The 17336-nt window shown below is 39.6% G+C and overlaps 1 protein-coding gene across 6 annotated transcripts; it reads right to left on the bottom strand.

Annotated features, from left to right (window-relative positions):
* Positions 1-4994: 4994 nt before the first annotated feature.
* ZNF217 (zinc finger protein 217) lies at positions 4995-16235 on the bottom strand. Of its 6 annotated transcripts, none has more exons than XM_088458055.1 (6): positions 16174-16235; positions 9916-11557; positions 8728-8853; positions 6928-8367; positions 6033-6114; positions 4995-5893 (listed from the first exon to the last, which is right to left on the bottom strand). In XM_088458055.1, exons 2-5 carry the CDS (start codon positions 11321-11323, stop codon positions 6050-6052), a joined length of 3039 nt encoding a protein of 1012 aa, XP_088314181.1. In that variant the 5' UTR covers positions 11324-11557; positions 16174-16235; the 3' UTR covers positions 4995-5893; positions 6033-6049. The 6 variants fall into 6 exon arrangements, with proteins under 6 accessions (XP_088314181.1, XP_088314180.1, XP_088314183.1 ...); XM_088458054.1 differs by lacking the exon at positions 16174-16235 and adding an exon at positions 15929-15994; XM_088458057.1 differs by lacking the exon at positions 16174-16235 and adding an exon at positions 15258-15276.
* Positions 16236-17336: the final 1101 nt, after the last annotated feature.

Raw genomic sequence — 17336 nt, 5'->3', positions numbered from 1 at the left:
GCATTGGTCTCGCTGGCTGCCATCAACTCTTTCATTCTACCACTCTCACTACTTCCCCCAGTTAATAGTTGTGTGATTTGAAATTTTTTACATATTATCTATAGCTTTAAAATATGTGATCTGACAATTTTTTGGCCCGTTTTGTAGACAGAGAGACCGAACGAACTGGTACACTGAGCCTAACTAGTTAAAAAAAAACATTTTTGCAAAAAATATTAGCTAGTTAAGAAATATGCAGAGTTGATAATAAATTGATACCAAATATGGTTAAACAGCTTTTATATTTACATAATTCGATCATTGATAAGCAATCATCAATTTTGGGTACATTTTTGGAAAAAATAGATTCACACTTAAAAAAACCTATATATATATTTTTTTTATTATACACACACACACACACACACACACACACACACACACACACACACACACACACACCCTTAACATTAAAGCCACCTGCCTAATATTGTGTAGGTCCTCCTTGTGTCGGCAAAATAGCTCTGGCCCGTTGAGACATGGACTCCACAAGACCTCTAAAGGTGTCCTGTGCTATCTTGCACCAAGACGTTAGCAGCAGATCCTTTAAGTCCTGTAAGTTGAGAGGTGGGGCCTCCATAGCTCGGACTTGTATTTCCAGCACATACCAAAGATGCTCGACTGGATTGAGATCTGGGGAATTGGGTGACCAAATCTACATCTTGAACTCTTTGCCTTGTTCGTCAAACTATTCCTGAACAGTGTTTGCAGTGTGGCAGGGCGCATTATCCTGCTGATAGAGGCACTGCCATCAGGGAATACCGTTACCATGAGTGGGTGTACTTTGCCTGCATCAATGTTAGTTAGGTAGGTGATACGTGTCAAAGTAACATCCACATGAATGCCAGCACCCAAGGTCTCCCAGCAAAACATCACACTGCCTCTGCCAGCTTGTCTTCTTCCCATAGTGCCATAACTTCCCCAGGTAAATGACGCACACGCACTGAGCCATATAAATGATGCTTGGGCGCCCATGAACCTGTCCTTGCGTAGACCTCTTTTGGTAGTTACGACTAACCAATGCATACCGGGAACACTCCACAAGACCTGCTGTTTTGAAGATGCTCTGACTCAGTCGCCTAGCCATCACAATTTCCCACTTGTCAAAGTTGCTTGGATCGGAACGCTTTCTCGTTTTTCCTGCTTCCAACACATCAACTTCAATAACTGACTGCTTAATATATCCCACCCTTTGACAGGTGCCATTGTAACAAGATAATCAATGTTATTCACTGGACTGGTCACTAGTTTTAATGGTATGGATATATGTGCTGCCCCTGGAAGAAGGTGCTCGTTAGCACCAAAACAGCTGTCGGGCCCTCTGCTGCTGATGATAAGTTCTCTCAGTTAGCACTTTTTTTGATCTGATGGCTTATGACTAATCTTTGGAGTATGTGTTGGATACTTAAATAATTTTTTGATATACCATGAAGGTGTGCGGATTGTCTTTTTGGACCTTCAGTACATACATACAGCAGGCTCGGATAGGTTCGAGTTTGCACGTTGAGTTCGGATCCGAGCCTGCACATCCCTAATATATACACACACACAGAATAACATTTTTTAACTTTATAAATCATAATGGGGTCTATTTACTAAGCAGTGTTAGGAGACAGAGTGGAAAGTGATAAGGTGCCAGCCAATCAGCTCCTAACTGCCATCTCACAGGCTGTGTTTGAAAAAAATGACAGTTAGGAGCTGATTGGCTGGCACCTTATCACTTTCCACTCTGTCTCCTAACACTGCTTAGTAAATAGACCCCATTATGATTTATAAAGTTAAAATTTTTTATTGTGTGTATGTATGTATATATATATATATATATATATATATATAATTTATAACCCCATCATTTTCTTTACAGTCCTGCAAGAGCAGGGGGTTGGCAATCCTAAGAAACACCCATGACTCACTGCTGAGATAGGAGGGGGGAGAGAGCAAAAGGAGGCAGGGGTGCTGCAGTGCAGTCAGCTCAGGGTGGTGGGCAATCCTATAAGGAGAGACAGCAACCCACAACATCCCTGAGCCCAGAATGCAGGAACTGTGTTCCTGCTGCTGCAGGTGGGTGATGCTTTTAGTATGGCTTCTCTTCTATAGTCTGGCCAGCAGGAGGCGGTTGTCATGGCAACAGAGGGGCCGGCCTGATGGGACGAGCTTGGCCGCTACTGGAAGATTAGCTTCCAGCAGCTGCCGATCACGTCAACTGCAGCTACTTGCAAGGATAGGTTCTATGCCCTTTACATACATCACTGCCAATTCTAATACCCAAGCCTCATTCAGGCTGCAACAGGTAATAATGATAAAAATAAATGGGTTCTACAATCTGGAAAGCTTGGGACTTTACTTGATTCTTCACCCATCTTAACAGACTGCTCCCAACTTGCTCACCTGCTTCTCCTCTACCCTTCATAATGTTGTTTAGCAGCATTCCTTTCCATGATTAAGAGGAACTGTACTTGGCAATCTTGCCTGTGTAGAACATAATAAATAGCTCCTGTACCTGTAGCAAGAGAATTGGTCCCATCTCCAGAGTTGAAAGAACGTCCCTTAATTTTTAAGCCAAGACTGTAAAAGTTGCACTCTCTTAATACTATAAATGTAAAAAAAATGTAATGTATGCTCAGAGCTAATTATTGGAGGGTGTCAAAAGCTTTTAAAGCTTTTTCATTCAGCAGCTCAGACACTAGTGGAAGTGTATGAGAAAACATGTTACTACGGCAGTCAAATTCAGTAAAATAAAAAATATATATAAAAATTTGTGTGGCTCCCCCTCCCCTCCTCTGGAGCCACCAATGGACCCCTGTATTACTAATGATACAAACAAATTTAGAAAAAGCACCACCATAGAGCCAAAGGTTAATAGTATATCAAAATTTTAAATGGTTTGGTTGTGTGATTAATACACAAAATTATTTTTGAAGGCAAAAGGGGTGTCCATAGTGAAATGGCCCAATGATCTGCAACTGGGCATTACAACATTCATAACTTGTCTGACCTCATTGTCTTTACCATTAATGCCATAACATCTAGATCTGGGCAAAAACTGGATGAAATAAAACCCTTCTACAGAATTGTCACTCACATCATTGGACCAGTTCCATTTAAAATGTGTTGTTGTATGCAAAGTGTAATAAAATAACAAAAAAAAAAAATCCATGACCAGTTGTTAAACCATACAAATAGTACGGAGCAGACGCAGAGTTGGACACAAAATGGGCATAAATCTCTCAAACAGCATGCGGAAATATTACATTTCCATTTCCCACCCATATGCAGAGCCATAGACATCTGGTGATGCACCCAGTTCCGCATCAGCAGCAGATGTGTCTGCTATACACCAGGTAATCACCGTTGTGTATTTACTGCACCAAACAATTTGAAGTACATGTAGCAAAAAGGTTAAAGTCTCAGTTGGAACGAAATAAAGCTGCCATTGCCTACAGCAATATTGTCCGACTAGCCAAGCATTGCGCTCATCTTGTACGTGAAGTAGTAACACTAGGCGTACTACACCAGGACCATTTTTATGAATTCTCCAGTAGATTTACCCTTGGAGTCATGCTTGCACAGGGAGGGAATCAGGCCAGTCCATGCTCTGTTACTATGGGGAGATTTGCAGTGCATCACTCACCATGGTAGCAAAGCTGGGGTGTGCTGAAACATTTCATAAACATGGGTGACCTACCAGTGGAATGGCGACTCCTAGTAGGGAGAGGGTCTTGTGACTCATTGCTGTCTGGTTTGTGCATTTATCACAAGTCCCTGTGAGTTGTACAAGTTCAGGCTGCAGACAATAAAACTCTTTTATCAATACATGCAAGCACAGATTATGCCCCAATTACTAATCATCTGAGTGGATCATCTTTGGGTACAGCAAGAATCAGATCAGCAAGTAGTTGGCTGACTACTGCAGTAACAGTCCCCCTACTATTTTGCATAAAATAAATGTTATAGCTTTGACCCCTTTCAGGTCATAAAAAAAAAATATTTACAAGACAAAATGATTGCAAAATGCCAAGACTGTATTTACAAGTCAAATTGAATAAACATAACTTCAAAAACAAAAACATAAATATAAAACAGGTTGATTTGGAACAGAAAACTTAAATAAATACATAGTCAATATTAATAAAGGGGACATGGGAAAATATATAGCAGTATCCCACTAATTAATACTGAGTGATCAGGTATTATATGTAGGCAGAGCCAGGAACACCAAATACTACAAAGCCCAGATTTGATCACATACTACAAAGTGTCACAGGACCAAATCCTCCACAGGCTTGGAATATTTGGGCAGGAACACACTGGCTATTGGCTCCTCTTCACCAACATACATAGGCCCCCATTTACGAATGAGTTTATCACCAAAAGGAGTAATACATTTCACTGTGTATGATAAATGGTGCTCCAGCCAATCAGCTCCCACCTGTCATTTTCCTAAAAGTTGACAGTTGGGAGCCGATTGGCTGGAGTACCATTTATCATACACAGTGACATTTATCACTTGTTTTGGTGATAAAACTCGTTAGTAAATGGGGGCCATATTGCCTAAAACAGGGGCAGACAGGGATCATTGTATGCTTAAACATATTTTACATGGATATGAACAAAGCATCATAGCTAGTGCTTAGATACGTCATTCATTACAATGTGTCAGTGCAGACTACATTTTATCATGTAGCATAGTTTTATGCCCTTTACTACCTGGCCTAAAGATGACAGGTTTAAGTCATAAGACACTTGTACAAGTGGAACTAGATACACTAACATGCCTGCCAGGACTAACTAGGGCTTTAACTCCAAAACCGCTTCAGAGCCACAGGTTGCCCATCCCCAAATTAGATAATATAGTGCAAAGTCTCATAACAGAGTTATGCTTTTACAGAATGAATCCAGAAGAGAGGAAGGGCATCATGGCATAGTTTCACAAAGTAGTATCTTTCCACTATGGAGTAGAATAGCACCTCTGGGTGTACACCAACAGATAGGAGGCATGTTGTCCTCAAGTCAACATCAAGGAAATACCACCCCAAAAACCATATTGAGGAAAGGTGACCAAGGAATGATTCCAGATCACATTCACAATATAGTGGTGTTCCAAAGTATACATAAGGCTGGAATGGTTTATAGGCAGAGTATTCCATTAAGAAAAAAAAAAAAATTATATATATATATATATATATGTGTACAGGTTACACAAGGCAAAGTTATTGCCAAAACTGGGTTTTTGGTTTGATTTTAAAAGTTGAAGAGTTGAAATAAAATAAGAACTTGAGTATGTAAAATAAAACGGAAGGAAAATAATTTTTCAAGGTTGGAGAGTCAGTCAGCAACAATGCCATTTTAATAAAGGAAAATGTAACCAAAACTGTTCTTGGCCTTAAAAAGGGGGACAACCGATGCATCTGATAAAATATGTCGTCAAAATAACATAGGTAAATAAACACACAGGCCTTAAATAAAAAGAAAAAAAATCCATTCAGTACATCTTAACCATTTTGCTTATGGATTATCTCAGAGTACAGAGATGGAAACAAAACACGAACTAATCTCAAACAAGGAATATAGTGCCCACCATGAGACACACAGTGGTGTTCAAGTATACAGAAGTTGGTCTCCCGTTATATTTGGTCATTTTGATGTGTAGAATATGCCAAAAATATTGGTCTACACATGATACATTCCCAGAGTTTAGACTACAGTAGATTTGTAACCAACGTTTATTTTCAAAGAAAAAAAAAAGAAAAAAAGTAACTTTAGTGTGATTTGAAAGTACAGTTTCCAGGGATTGGTCTCAGAAGATCTCTAGCAGCTTGTGAGCACTTGGAGTGCTCAGTATTCTCCGCAAATCCTGAAACAAGACAACACGGATGTTACAGCGATACATGTATTACAAGTGTTACAACAATTCGGGAAGCTTTATTACAGACAGTAAACTGTAGCAAACAGGCAGACAATTACAATTTGTTTTCACAAAAGCTTCAGCTTACCCTTTAACACTCCTAGATTATGGGGACTTCATCTGGTCCACACCTCTCTTCGATACACGGCTGTATAAAGAGGCATGTCTTCCTGTAGTGAAAGAATCACAATACAATACTAGTCAGTATCAAAGTCCTGGACAAAGTAATGTTATTTTAATAGGAAGAGGTATGACCTTTGCATAAGTGTGAGGTGCTGCAACCAAAATTAGCATAATTAAATTAAAAAAAAAAAAAAGAATCTGATTATCAGGCCTTTAGTAAATTTATATGTACAATACATCTGGCTCCCCAGTCTGTTTGGCTGAGCAAGTTAAATAAAGGTTCACAGCCTGAGGTCAATAAGAACAGATTAAGATCTTCAATAAACTAAAGATGGGTACACACTTGATAGATCAACTGATGTGCAGATATACCTGCAGACTGTGCAGTACGTATGTTCAGCATGCAGTTTGCATGATACGTTGTGACTGACATCACACCTGGACGGCCATTTACATGCGCCTGCCCAGTTGAGTTGTCAATCACCGCCGGCCCATGCAGCAAGTGAACAGGCTGTCGGCTGACCGCCTGTACACACAGTCCCAATATATCTGCAGATCTATTGGGTATCGGCTGCACAGCACAGACGAAACGATGTGTCTGAACGAAGATGTTCAGATACATCAATGGTACGCACTGGCTGACGTACACAAAATATATTGGCCGTTCAATTGAAAGGCCGTTATATTAGCCAGTGTGTACTCAGTATAATTTAGCAAGAAATACCACAGCATACTAATTTGTGCTCTACTTTTGGACAAATCTTAATTAGATAAGATTATATAGCAATTTGTATGATCTGTTAAACTTTGCTGTGGCATCCCCTCCCATCTACCTCTTCCACAGTCCATTAAAGTATTACCTTCTATAGAAGAATCCATTGAAGAAGTGGACCCCTGATTGAAAGAAGTGTTGCTCATTCTATATAGTGGCCCAGAAGTAGAGTGTTCATAGGACTTCATTAAATGCCAACGAGGATCAACCTCATGAGCATGACACATGTTGGTGGGCAACAGAGAATTTCCAGACATGGAGGAAGGCTTTTCATGGTTGTGATTGTATCCCTGACTAGAATAGTGTCTTTTAACCATATCAGCATTAGGATAGTTAATAGATGCAGAGATTGTCATGTTGTGCTTGGCCATCTTTGAAAAGGGTTCCCCGAGTTCTAGATGTGCAGCTCCAGGTCTTGTAAATGGATTAGTTGCTGACCAATAGCCATTTGTACTTCTATGCTGACCGGAAGGGGATTCTCTCTGTGTAACTAGATTTTGTTCTGGCTCTTGCATTCTCTGCAACAAGTGAGAAATACTTTGTAAATCCGGTTGCATGTATCTGACCATTTGCGGACCATTTTGGTGTACGGAGTGAGATTTATTTTCTTGCTCTACACAAGAGTAGTCTGGTGATGAATGAACTCCTTTATTTGACAGAACAGAGGTCAGTTTTGGCTGGTCATTGTTTGGGGCCTTGGGATGGGTTGGTAGAGAAACTTTTATTTTTGTCTCATTTGAGTTTACAGGTGACACATCCACCCCTTTTAAAGCAGGGGGACAACCAGTGCGTCTCATTTTGGTTATACATCCTGTGTTCCTATTTCTACAGCCATTTTTGGGAAGTTCACAGTACTGTTTATGGACCAGTTTCTGGTGCATTGTTAACACCTCTGGATAGAAGGTTTTGTAGATACAGTAAGGACAAGTGTGGATTGCCATTAAAGCACGATTACAAACGGTGTTTGCCAAGTCCTGAGAATGTTTAAAACTAAAGTCCAATGGTATCGTCTCATCCACCAAAAGAGAATCTGGTTTACCAAGAGTAAAGTCTGTATTTTGTTCTAGAGAAGCCCTCTCTTCAGCAGCAGAGATCTCTTGGTCAAGAGTTTCCTCACAAGTCAATGAAACATCCTCTATAAGCATATGCTGGCTAGAGGGGACTGCTCTCTCTTCCTTGGGCTCTGCCTTCCCAGACTTGCTTTTCACACTAACCATTACCTTTCTTTTGAGGAATTGCTTTGCATTCACAAGTTGGTTACGCAAGGCAGACATCCGCTTGGGAGGTTTGACTCTAGAACAGTCCATATTGGCATCATTAATGGTTTCCTGGGATGGCTTGGTTTCCAGCTCAAGAGCATTAAGGGGAGGCTGAGGAATCCTCGCAAGCTGTAAACTCTTACTGATGCTTTTTACCCGAGCATTGGATTCTCCAGGTTTAAACTTGTGATGTCTTTCCAAATGATATCTCAAAGAGGTTTTCTGTGCAGCAGCATAGTCACAAAATTCACATTTGTACGGTTTTTCCCCTGCAAAGTAGCAAACTGTTAGAAGAGTACAGATAACAGATTTCTACACACCATTGATAGATCACTTCCACTAGTACCGGCAATCATGATAAAAATGTGTTATTGGGAAGAACTAAAAATATGTACATTTGCCATGTGTGGGGGTGGGAGCATACCATATATAATAAATAATTGGTCCAGAAATAGAACATGAAAGCACTCCACACAGCAGGGAGAATTGCGGTTACCATACAGTTCCAAATATTTAGAGATGCAAAGCTCTTGTACAAGTTTCTGGATGGGACTTTCACATAGGAGCAGGCATGGTTTGGATTATATTATTTTGAACATTTTATCTTTCATGTAAAAATAGCTTTTTACCTGTGTGGGTCCTGAGATGAATATTGAGGTAATAATTTGAGCGGAAAGTTTTTCCACAGTAGCTACACTCTCTGGAAATCGGAAGGCATTTTGTTTTCAAGCTTGCTTCACCATCTTCAGTTTTATCTGTAGGCAGACGAGAAAAAATAAAGTCAAGTACAAGTATATCTTCAAGACTAGTGCAGGTTGCAATAGCTAATAAATAATGCGCTTTTCTTCAATAGGATTCAAAGTGCTTTACATTAGCAGGAAGCCTTTTTGCCCACTACAATGTTTACAGTGGATGAAAATAATAAAGTAAATACAAAGTAAAAACTTAAGGTGCGTACACAAGGTACGATTGAAATGGAAGATATGAACGATAACGATCATATCGTTAATTTTTCGGTGCCCAATGACCTGCGCAGGCACGTATGGACTATAGCGATATCATCCATCGCCCGTGCATGCAGGCCAACCTGGTCAATATCGACCAGGTTACTATAGGGACCCGCGATCGTTGAGCGCAGGTCGCTATGGTCGTCGGTAAGTAGGTGGTGTACTGGATGATCGATATTGATCATATAGCACACCAGGAGGGTGCAGGACGATCAGACAGCGATATAGTTATCGCTGTCTGATCGCTCCGTGTGTATGCACAATTACTTGCAGAAAATCAGTTCCCAGAATTTTTCTACCTATCCATAAAAATACCATGTGAGGCAGCCATCTTGGGTACACTACATACATTACATTGAGATGGGGTGTAAACAATACATAAAGATTTTACTACCACAAAAAAACAAAACAAAACATGATTTTAATAAAAAGAAAGTAAATTAGTCCTCTTCGAAAAAGTGACAGCTATATAAAATATTCTGAATAGAAAAAAAAAAAACTTTTACATTATATATAAACAAACCACATGGGGGTGCAATAGTCAACAAAATGCATTAACATTTGATAGAAAAAAAAAAAGAAGACACTAATCAGTAGTAAAGGGGCGAATGGGCACAATTTCTATAGGACTTTGCTCATCTCATCCAACACTAAATAAATCTAAAGGGTTTTATATAAACATATGCACCACAATTTAGTACAATACAGAAGCCTTATATTGGCATGGAAATTGATGAACAGTGATAGAATACCAAAACCCTTTACAATGCTTATGTATTTTAATTAAGATTATATAAAGTTAATTCTTACCAGTCAGTACAGCTTCACCTTCTGATTCAGAATCATCCAGCATTTTATTTGTGTCATGATCTTCTAAACTGGCTGGAGTGTCAGGTGATCCCATAGACAGCAGCCCCTCACAGCTACTGCTCATTGTAGAGGACTCAGAGTCACTCCTACCCTTCCTGTGCACACGAGAATGCAAGGCAAGCTGTTGGTAGGTTTTAAATAACTTTCCACAGTCATTACAAAAAGTTGACTTCTTTTGATGGTTTTGGAGTTTAGTTTCACCCTCTGCATAAGGCAATTTTGAGCAATGTTTTTTCAGATTGCCTGGTTCTTGTGAATAAGCTGCCATTTCACCATCTTCATGCTTACTAGCATCAGCCTCCTCTGCTTGAGGAGACTGGCTAATCTTTTCTGTACTCCAGGTTTCAATGTGCTCATCCTTGTCAGAAGAATCAGTTTCCATACTTATTTCAAAAAGAGGTTCCTTCACCTGACCATGACCAAGAGCAACTTTGCCTTTCGTCGCCAGTTGCCAAGCCTGGTAGGTATTGAATGGATCAAGCTCCTCAATCCGTTTGCTGGATTTATCGGTTTTGGTGGTTGGGGCTGATGGCTTTAAATTTAAAAAGCTAAAAAATTCTTCCTTGGAGACCTTTTCTGCAGCTACATCGGTCACATTTTCCTTACAGGATACTGAAGCATTTGTAGATTTTATAGTGGACTTGGAGCCTTTTACGTGCATTTTACTGTGATCAAACAAGGTCTCTTTGTCAGGGAAGAAGAATCCACACACCATGCACATTTTGTAGGATGAGGTCACATTTGCGGGCACCTGTTCTTGTACGATCTCATTTATTGTAATCGGAGTTTCGGAAGCAGGCTGCGGTTTATTTTTCCCTCCTGATCGGCTAAAATGGGTCCTTTTATGATTTTTCAGAAACCATGGCTCTTTGAATCGTCGGCCGCAAATGTCACAGGAGTACGTAAAGGAATCTTTGTGCTTCTTCATGTGGGTTTCCACATCGGCTGAGTCCGTAAAAGTCTGGCCACACACCTCGCAGTCTGAGCCTTCATGGTCATCCTTATTATCTTTCACTGGAGACACTGCACTTTTTCTGCGCTTATCCTGAGGACTGAGGTATTCTGCTTCCACGCAGAGAACGGTTGGCTCACACAGTGTTGGTCTATGTTTGGTCAAAACATGTTTTCCCAATTCTTCATTAAGTTTATAGGATTCGTCACAGAACATGCATTCAAAGGTCACAGCCCCCTCAGTTGGTAACAAAAATTTCTCTTGCAGGGATTTTTGGTAAAGATTATTTCGCCGTCTCATTGCTCGGGTTGAGCGTGAGCTTTCCATTTGGGAGCAGACAGAGCTACCTACGCTATCAGGACCATCAGCAAATTCGTTGAGAGACTGGATTGGCATGTTTTCTGACAGTTTTAAGATTCAGTTTGCCAATGTTCCCCTTTTAGATCAAACCAAAAACATTTAGAAGTCCCTTACAATCAAGGAGCGTGGGTGTCTCTCAATGCAGGCCTGAGGAATGTCTTGTCATTAGGCCTTGGTGTTATACATGAGGAAGATGAAAAGACTTTCTGATCAACACCAACATTATGATGTTAGGAGAGCTGCAAAAATATATACTCCATGAGATCAGATCTAGAGAGAATAAAGACAAAATGTTAACAGAAAAGACCTAGATATAAATGGTAGAAACTTACTAAACATCACATTAATAAAACTATGTATCATTCAGAAGAACCAGTTTCCATTGTCTCCTTACAGTTTAAGGGGTCTGTGTACTGTGTAATTGTGGTACTGATGCGATTATTATGTATCAAACTTGCAGGGGATATTTTAATTTTGAATGAAAATATCCCCGCTATTTACAAAGGGAAACTGACAGGGACAGCGGTTGCAGTAACTGCTGTCCCTGCGAGTTATATCCCTGGCATTTAGGAGGAGTCTTTCACAGAAGTGAAAGACTTCTCTGGGGGAAGCTGACGCTGCACATGCGCAATGTGTCAACTTCCAGAGCCGGCCGATGGAAAGATATCTCTCCTGCCCCTGGAGCCTCCGTAGGCTGATGGTAGTTTACACCATCCGAAGATGGTGAAAACTACCGGTGCTAAACTCCGAAAAGCTTCACTTTTTGGAGTTTAGTACATAGGGGTCAGATCGTAGTCCCCATTGATAATAATGGGGACTGCGATCTGCAGCGCTAAGTAGCACTTTGCCTGAGATTTCTGTGAAATCTCCTGCAATGTTCTTTTAGTACATAGCAACAATACATACAATTATGGAGAAACTGCAGTTTCAGCATAATTTGATGTAACAAACAGATTGCTACATAGGCCTCTAAGAGTGTTCTATTAAATAAGTCATGTTAAGTGCCACGAAGCACACAGGGACACCCCCAGCTAACATTTACATATGTTTGGAAGGCATTCCCCACCTTTTATGTTCTATTCAGCAAAAGCAGACAAGCTCATCTTACAATTTAATAACCTTGCCAAGACCCATAGGGAAAGAAAGGCTATTATCAACAAGTATAAAGACAAAAACTAATGGTTATGCGGTTGGCCTATATATTTATTAGTGAAAGTACATGAATTGGATCAATATGAGGGGGGAGTAGATATTCTGTAATAGGTAAAAATATAATGTACATAATAAAAGTTTAGAACTGTAACAAAAAGAACACCTTAGTTATTGATAGCTATTTGCAAGCTTTGTAAAATCACTTAAATGAGGTAACTATACTACCCAAAGCAAAAAACTAGCTCTAAGTACTTTATAGTCATGTCAATTTATTCTTAGAATTATGCCTAAATAAAGCAGACAAGTACACACAAGATATTAAAATGCCAAAAAGTCACAGAATATTGCACTGACTTCCATACAAGAGGGAAACGGCTTCCTTAGACAAGACAACTATACTCCCAATGGTAAAATGCTGCCACAAACAAGCCTTTTGTTCTGCTTAGTCACTAAACTTTCTTTGTTTAGCAGATAATTGAATCAATTTTAATTTAATTAACATAAACTAAGACCAGATAAAAAAAAAAAGAAAAAAAAAAAAAAAAAAAAGCTTTTTTCCCCCCCTTTGTTTACAGAAGAAAAAAAAAAAAATCACAAGACAAAATAGTAACTAGTTGTTGCAAAACTCCGTTTGGTATCAATAGAAATTTGCATAAGCAAAAAAATAAAAATAAAATAAAATTATATATATATATATATATATATATATATACTGATACACATTGTTAAAGTCCCTTTGATAGTCAGCAAAGCCAGTGTATATCAGTGCACTTCTGCACATATGCTCATCCAAAAGAAATGAGGGATGATTCATTGCCCCTCTGCAGGCGCAGGGAGGTATAAAGTATCAGAGCTGGCAGACATATTGCAGAACAGTGTAACATAGTCTCGTCTATCACACACACAGGCGTAGTAAGGAAGCCCTGTGGGCGAGGGCCTTCACCCCATTCCTGCCAAACAAATGCAATTTACTCATTAAGGACCTGCAAATGGCTCCTGGCTGGGTAGTTACTGGAGGGAGAGAGAGAGAAGCTCTTTAGTCTTTAGTGTCACAGCCATGGCGTGTAGCCCATTGTCACTGTGCACTCATACTTCACACAGCCCCACTTACCCCTCATCCTGCAAGAGTCAGGGGTCACTCACTGCTGCAATCGTGAAGCAGGCTTGTTGCCACACAATGTGACTCCTGCTTCACTACTAGCCCCAGCAAATTATTGCCAGCACTTGGTTACTATAGACCAATAGCGAGATATATATATATATATATATATATATATATATATATATATAGATAGATAGATAGATAGATAGATATTTCTCCACTTTCTATTTCATTTACGGTCACTGGCAGATCCCTGCTGATGGGAGATAGAATACTAGAAGGTCAATGAAAATAAACTACTAAATGTTCTACATTTCACACTAAGCAACCAGTCACTGTTACTTCCAGGAGCTTTCCTGATTGGCCATAGTCCTATACACCATGAGCAAGTCTAATCCCCAAAACGCCATTCTTCAGCCCCATACTGAGAGAATGCAATGCAGGCATGTTACAGAACTCCTCCAGCACTTGCATAACAAACCTGCCCAAATCAAGTGTTAATTACAGACGCCACTGAAAGTCTGCAGCCCTGAGATGGCTTCCTGTTGCCGTCTTCCAGAGGACACCAGAGTAACCCCCTGCACTGCTTAAACCCATTACACCATACAGTAACCACCCCCACTACTTAAACCAATTACACCACACATACTAATATATATATATATATATATATATATATATATATATATATATATATATATATATATATATATATAGAGTGTATCTGGAACAGAACATGAGATAGGATAGGACAGCAGTATGCATAGGTATCGGAGCGGTACAGAACGCTGGCTGGGTGCATTGCTATATATACAGAATAGCGCAAGAAGAGTGACATGACGGGGGATGCTGAGTGAGAGGGGAGTATTACAAGTGCCATGCAGAAGGGAGTTCTAGAAGTTGGTGACGGCGGACACGGGGTTAATGACGGGCAGCGGAGTATTACCTGGCAGCAGCGCTGAATAGATTCTGTCCGATGTCTACCCACTACTACTACTACTTCTGTTGCCGCCTCCTCTTCTTCTTCTTCTTCTTCTCATTTTTGGGAAGGCACTTCCTGGGTGTGAGGAGATCTCATCCTCTTTATACCGTGTCCCTGTGTCTAGTCCCCGCCCCCTCTCTCATTCTCTGTGTACTGTGTGCTCCATTATTCTGTATGTGAGTGGTGTCTTCTCCTCAACCCCGAGACCATGTCCCAGGGGTTATCTTACCTGCCTCTGCCCACACCGTGCTGTGACATGCAACACCTTTACTAACCTCAAAATATTATATATACATACATACATACATACTAATACACACAAGCAGTGTTAATAGGTCCAGTAACCTGTACAATAATAATAAACAGGTAGTAAGAGGTCATATATATCCAGTTCTTTGCACCCCTAGTTTATATATAGATAGATAGATAGATAGATAGATAGATAGATAGATAGATAGATAGTAATGCTGCATGACAATGAGGGTATATCCTATCACTGTCACATGTTGATAGTCATGTAGTCATGAGTAGACAAATATGTTTCTAGAAATAAAAAAATAAGTGAAAAAGATGTCACTTATATAAATTATTTGTGGGTTTATTACATAGAAGAAGGCACTGGGAACAGTTCCCCAAACTTCAATCTACTAGGGAAAGTAATACTTACTAGGTGTAATAAAAGCTATGCTATCAATGACAATGTCTATATAATATTGTATGTGTTATACACTTACCTGAAACTGGGACGTTTCTAACGTGATCCTGGGGTAAAACCCCAAGAGCATAAGTCACTGGTATCACAGCTGACATCATTAAGAGCAAAGGGTTTTACCTTAAAGCCCCCATACATCAGCAATTGATTGCAGCAATCGTGCAATTTGCAATCGATTGTGTATAAAAATCTTTCCCTTTTTCAATCGATTGTGGCATTTCTGCAATCTGCAATCGATTGAGAAAGGGAAAGATTTTTATACACAATCGATTGCAAATTGCACGATTGCTGCAATCAATTGCTGATGTATGGGGGCCTTAAGTTACCATTTCAATTATCCAAAATATTATTCAACTCATATCATATCCCTATACTTTATGATGCAGTATTAGCTCTGACTGTATGGCTACTGAGCGTACATCTCTGTAGTACATACATAATGTGTTGCATGGAAGTTACTTTAATGCAGAACACAGTATTTGTACTTTGATCTATCGATATATTATTATACAGCATAGCAACTGCAGTATTTGCAGCAATGCCAGTATGTAAATGGCATCTCTACATTAGGATGTACACTAATACTAGATTTGAATCATTTCTTACTATAGCTTTATGTCTAATTAGCCACACTCCATTATCAATACTATGCAATCAGTGTTATTGTATGTGACCATCCCTATCTCCACTTACCATCCACACATGGGCATCTCCTGGTCCTCCAGCTGCTGTGGAACTAGAAGTCTCAGCCTTCCCTAACAGGAGCTGTGTCTGGCTGGGACTTGTAGTTACAAAACAGCTAACGAGGCACAGGTTGCACAAGGAACATAGAGAATGAAAGTGTGATAGGGGGGGAGGGTATAAGAGAGTATTGCAAGAGCTTCCTCTGACACCAAGTTATTTCCTTATAATTATACAGCCATGCCAATCACTCTTACCTCTCACACAGCAGCAGCAGCGCGTTAAGGGATTTTTTTTTTTTTTTAATGTGTCAGATTTTTTTTCTTTTGCTTTAAACAACAGCTGTTGCCGCTGACATTCTATTCCCACCGCGCATGCGCGCACCCGTAGGTGAGGAGGAGAAGAAGAGAGGAGGGCGCGGGCACGCCGCTTGCTTTCTTGTGAGCGGGAGCGCGCACCTGCGGGGACGGTTGGGAATGAGTTCTGCACTGACCGTTGGGCTTTTGTTTGCGTGTGATTTCTTTTTTTTTTTTTTAAATATGTTTCAGAGCGCGGGAAAAAAAAATCTTGGGTAGCCCCTCAGATGTTATGGTGTGGGGGGAGAGCAGCTGTGGGAAATCAATAAAATATGTAGATAACTTTTGCTTTCCAAAGTGACCATTGATGAACTTTATTATAAAGGGCATATGTTATGTATGAAAGCATTGAGGAGATATTACAGTTATGAATATAGTGTTATAAAGATGACCACAGGCAATATATGTGTTAAAATAAACTATAATATGACACAATTTATGAGGAAAAATATATTACTATAACCAGATCATTTATTAATTCGGTATGCTTATTTTTACCACCAAATCTTTTGACTTCCTTTCTAATTATATAACTCAGACCCATATATTGTGCATAGGATTCACTGCCTTAAGTACCAATATTTATATTGTCACATGTCATGTCTATTCTAGGTAGATACAGTAATGCATGGGGTTTATTACAATTACGACACAAGTCACTACATTAGAGATGAGCAAATAAAGGTGTTAAATGTATAGATGCCAATGTTTTAAAATAATATCCAGCAATGTTTTGCTAAGCTGAGTACATCATATGTGATACTGTCTCAGTGGACCTTGGAGGCTGGAGCACAACATGTTTTCTTAACTACTCAATAATACATTTCAAGAGAAAAAATTTGATGGCAAGAATGGCAACTAAAAGAAATCAAACAAAAATGTTGGCATTGTATATATATTTACTGTGCAGTTGGGTGCAAGCTATTTGTATCTGTTATCAGCCATTTTTTTATATAAATTTTTTCCATAAGGAGGCAATGTTCTTCATTGTGTGGGACAATATTGTTTCCCCCCCTCAATAACAACCTTATTTCACATATTTGTTGTTATAATATGCTTTTAAA

The sequence above is a fragment of the Taudactylus pleione genome, unplaced genomic scaffold (assembly GCF_031769625.1).
Source record: "Taudactylus pleione unplaced genomic scaffold, aTauple2 ptg000803l, whole genome shotgun sequence".
NCBI lineage: Eukaryota > Metazoa > Chordata > Amphibia > Anura > Myobatrachidae > Taudactylus > Taudactylus pleione.
The sequence above is the reverse complement of the archived record's forward strand: the minus strand, read 5'-3'. Positions and strand labels throughout refer to the sequence as shown.

Coding starts and splice junctions, on each gene's coding strand:
- ZNF217 (XM_088458055.1), bottom strand. CDS start 11,323: ATGCCAATCCAGTCTCTCAACGAATTTGCTGATGGTCCTGATAGCGTA. Junction 8,368..8,727: donor TCATCTCAGGACCCACACAG/GTAAAAAGCTAT, acceptor GCTACTTTGCAG/GGGAAAAACCGTACAAATGT. Junction 6,115..6,927: donor AATGGATTCTTCTATAGAAG/GTAATACTTTAA, acceptor CTTTCACTACAG/GAAGACATGCCTCTTTATAC.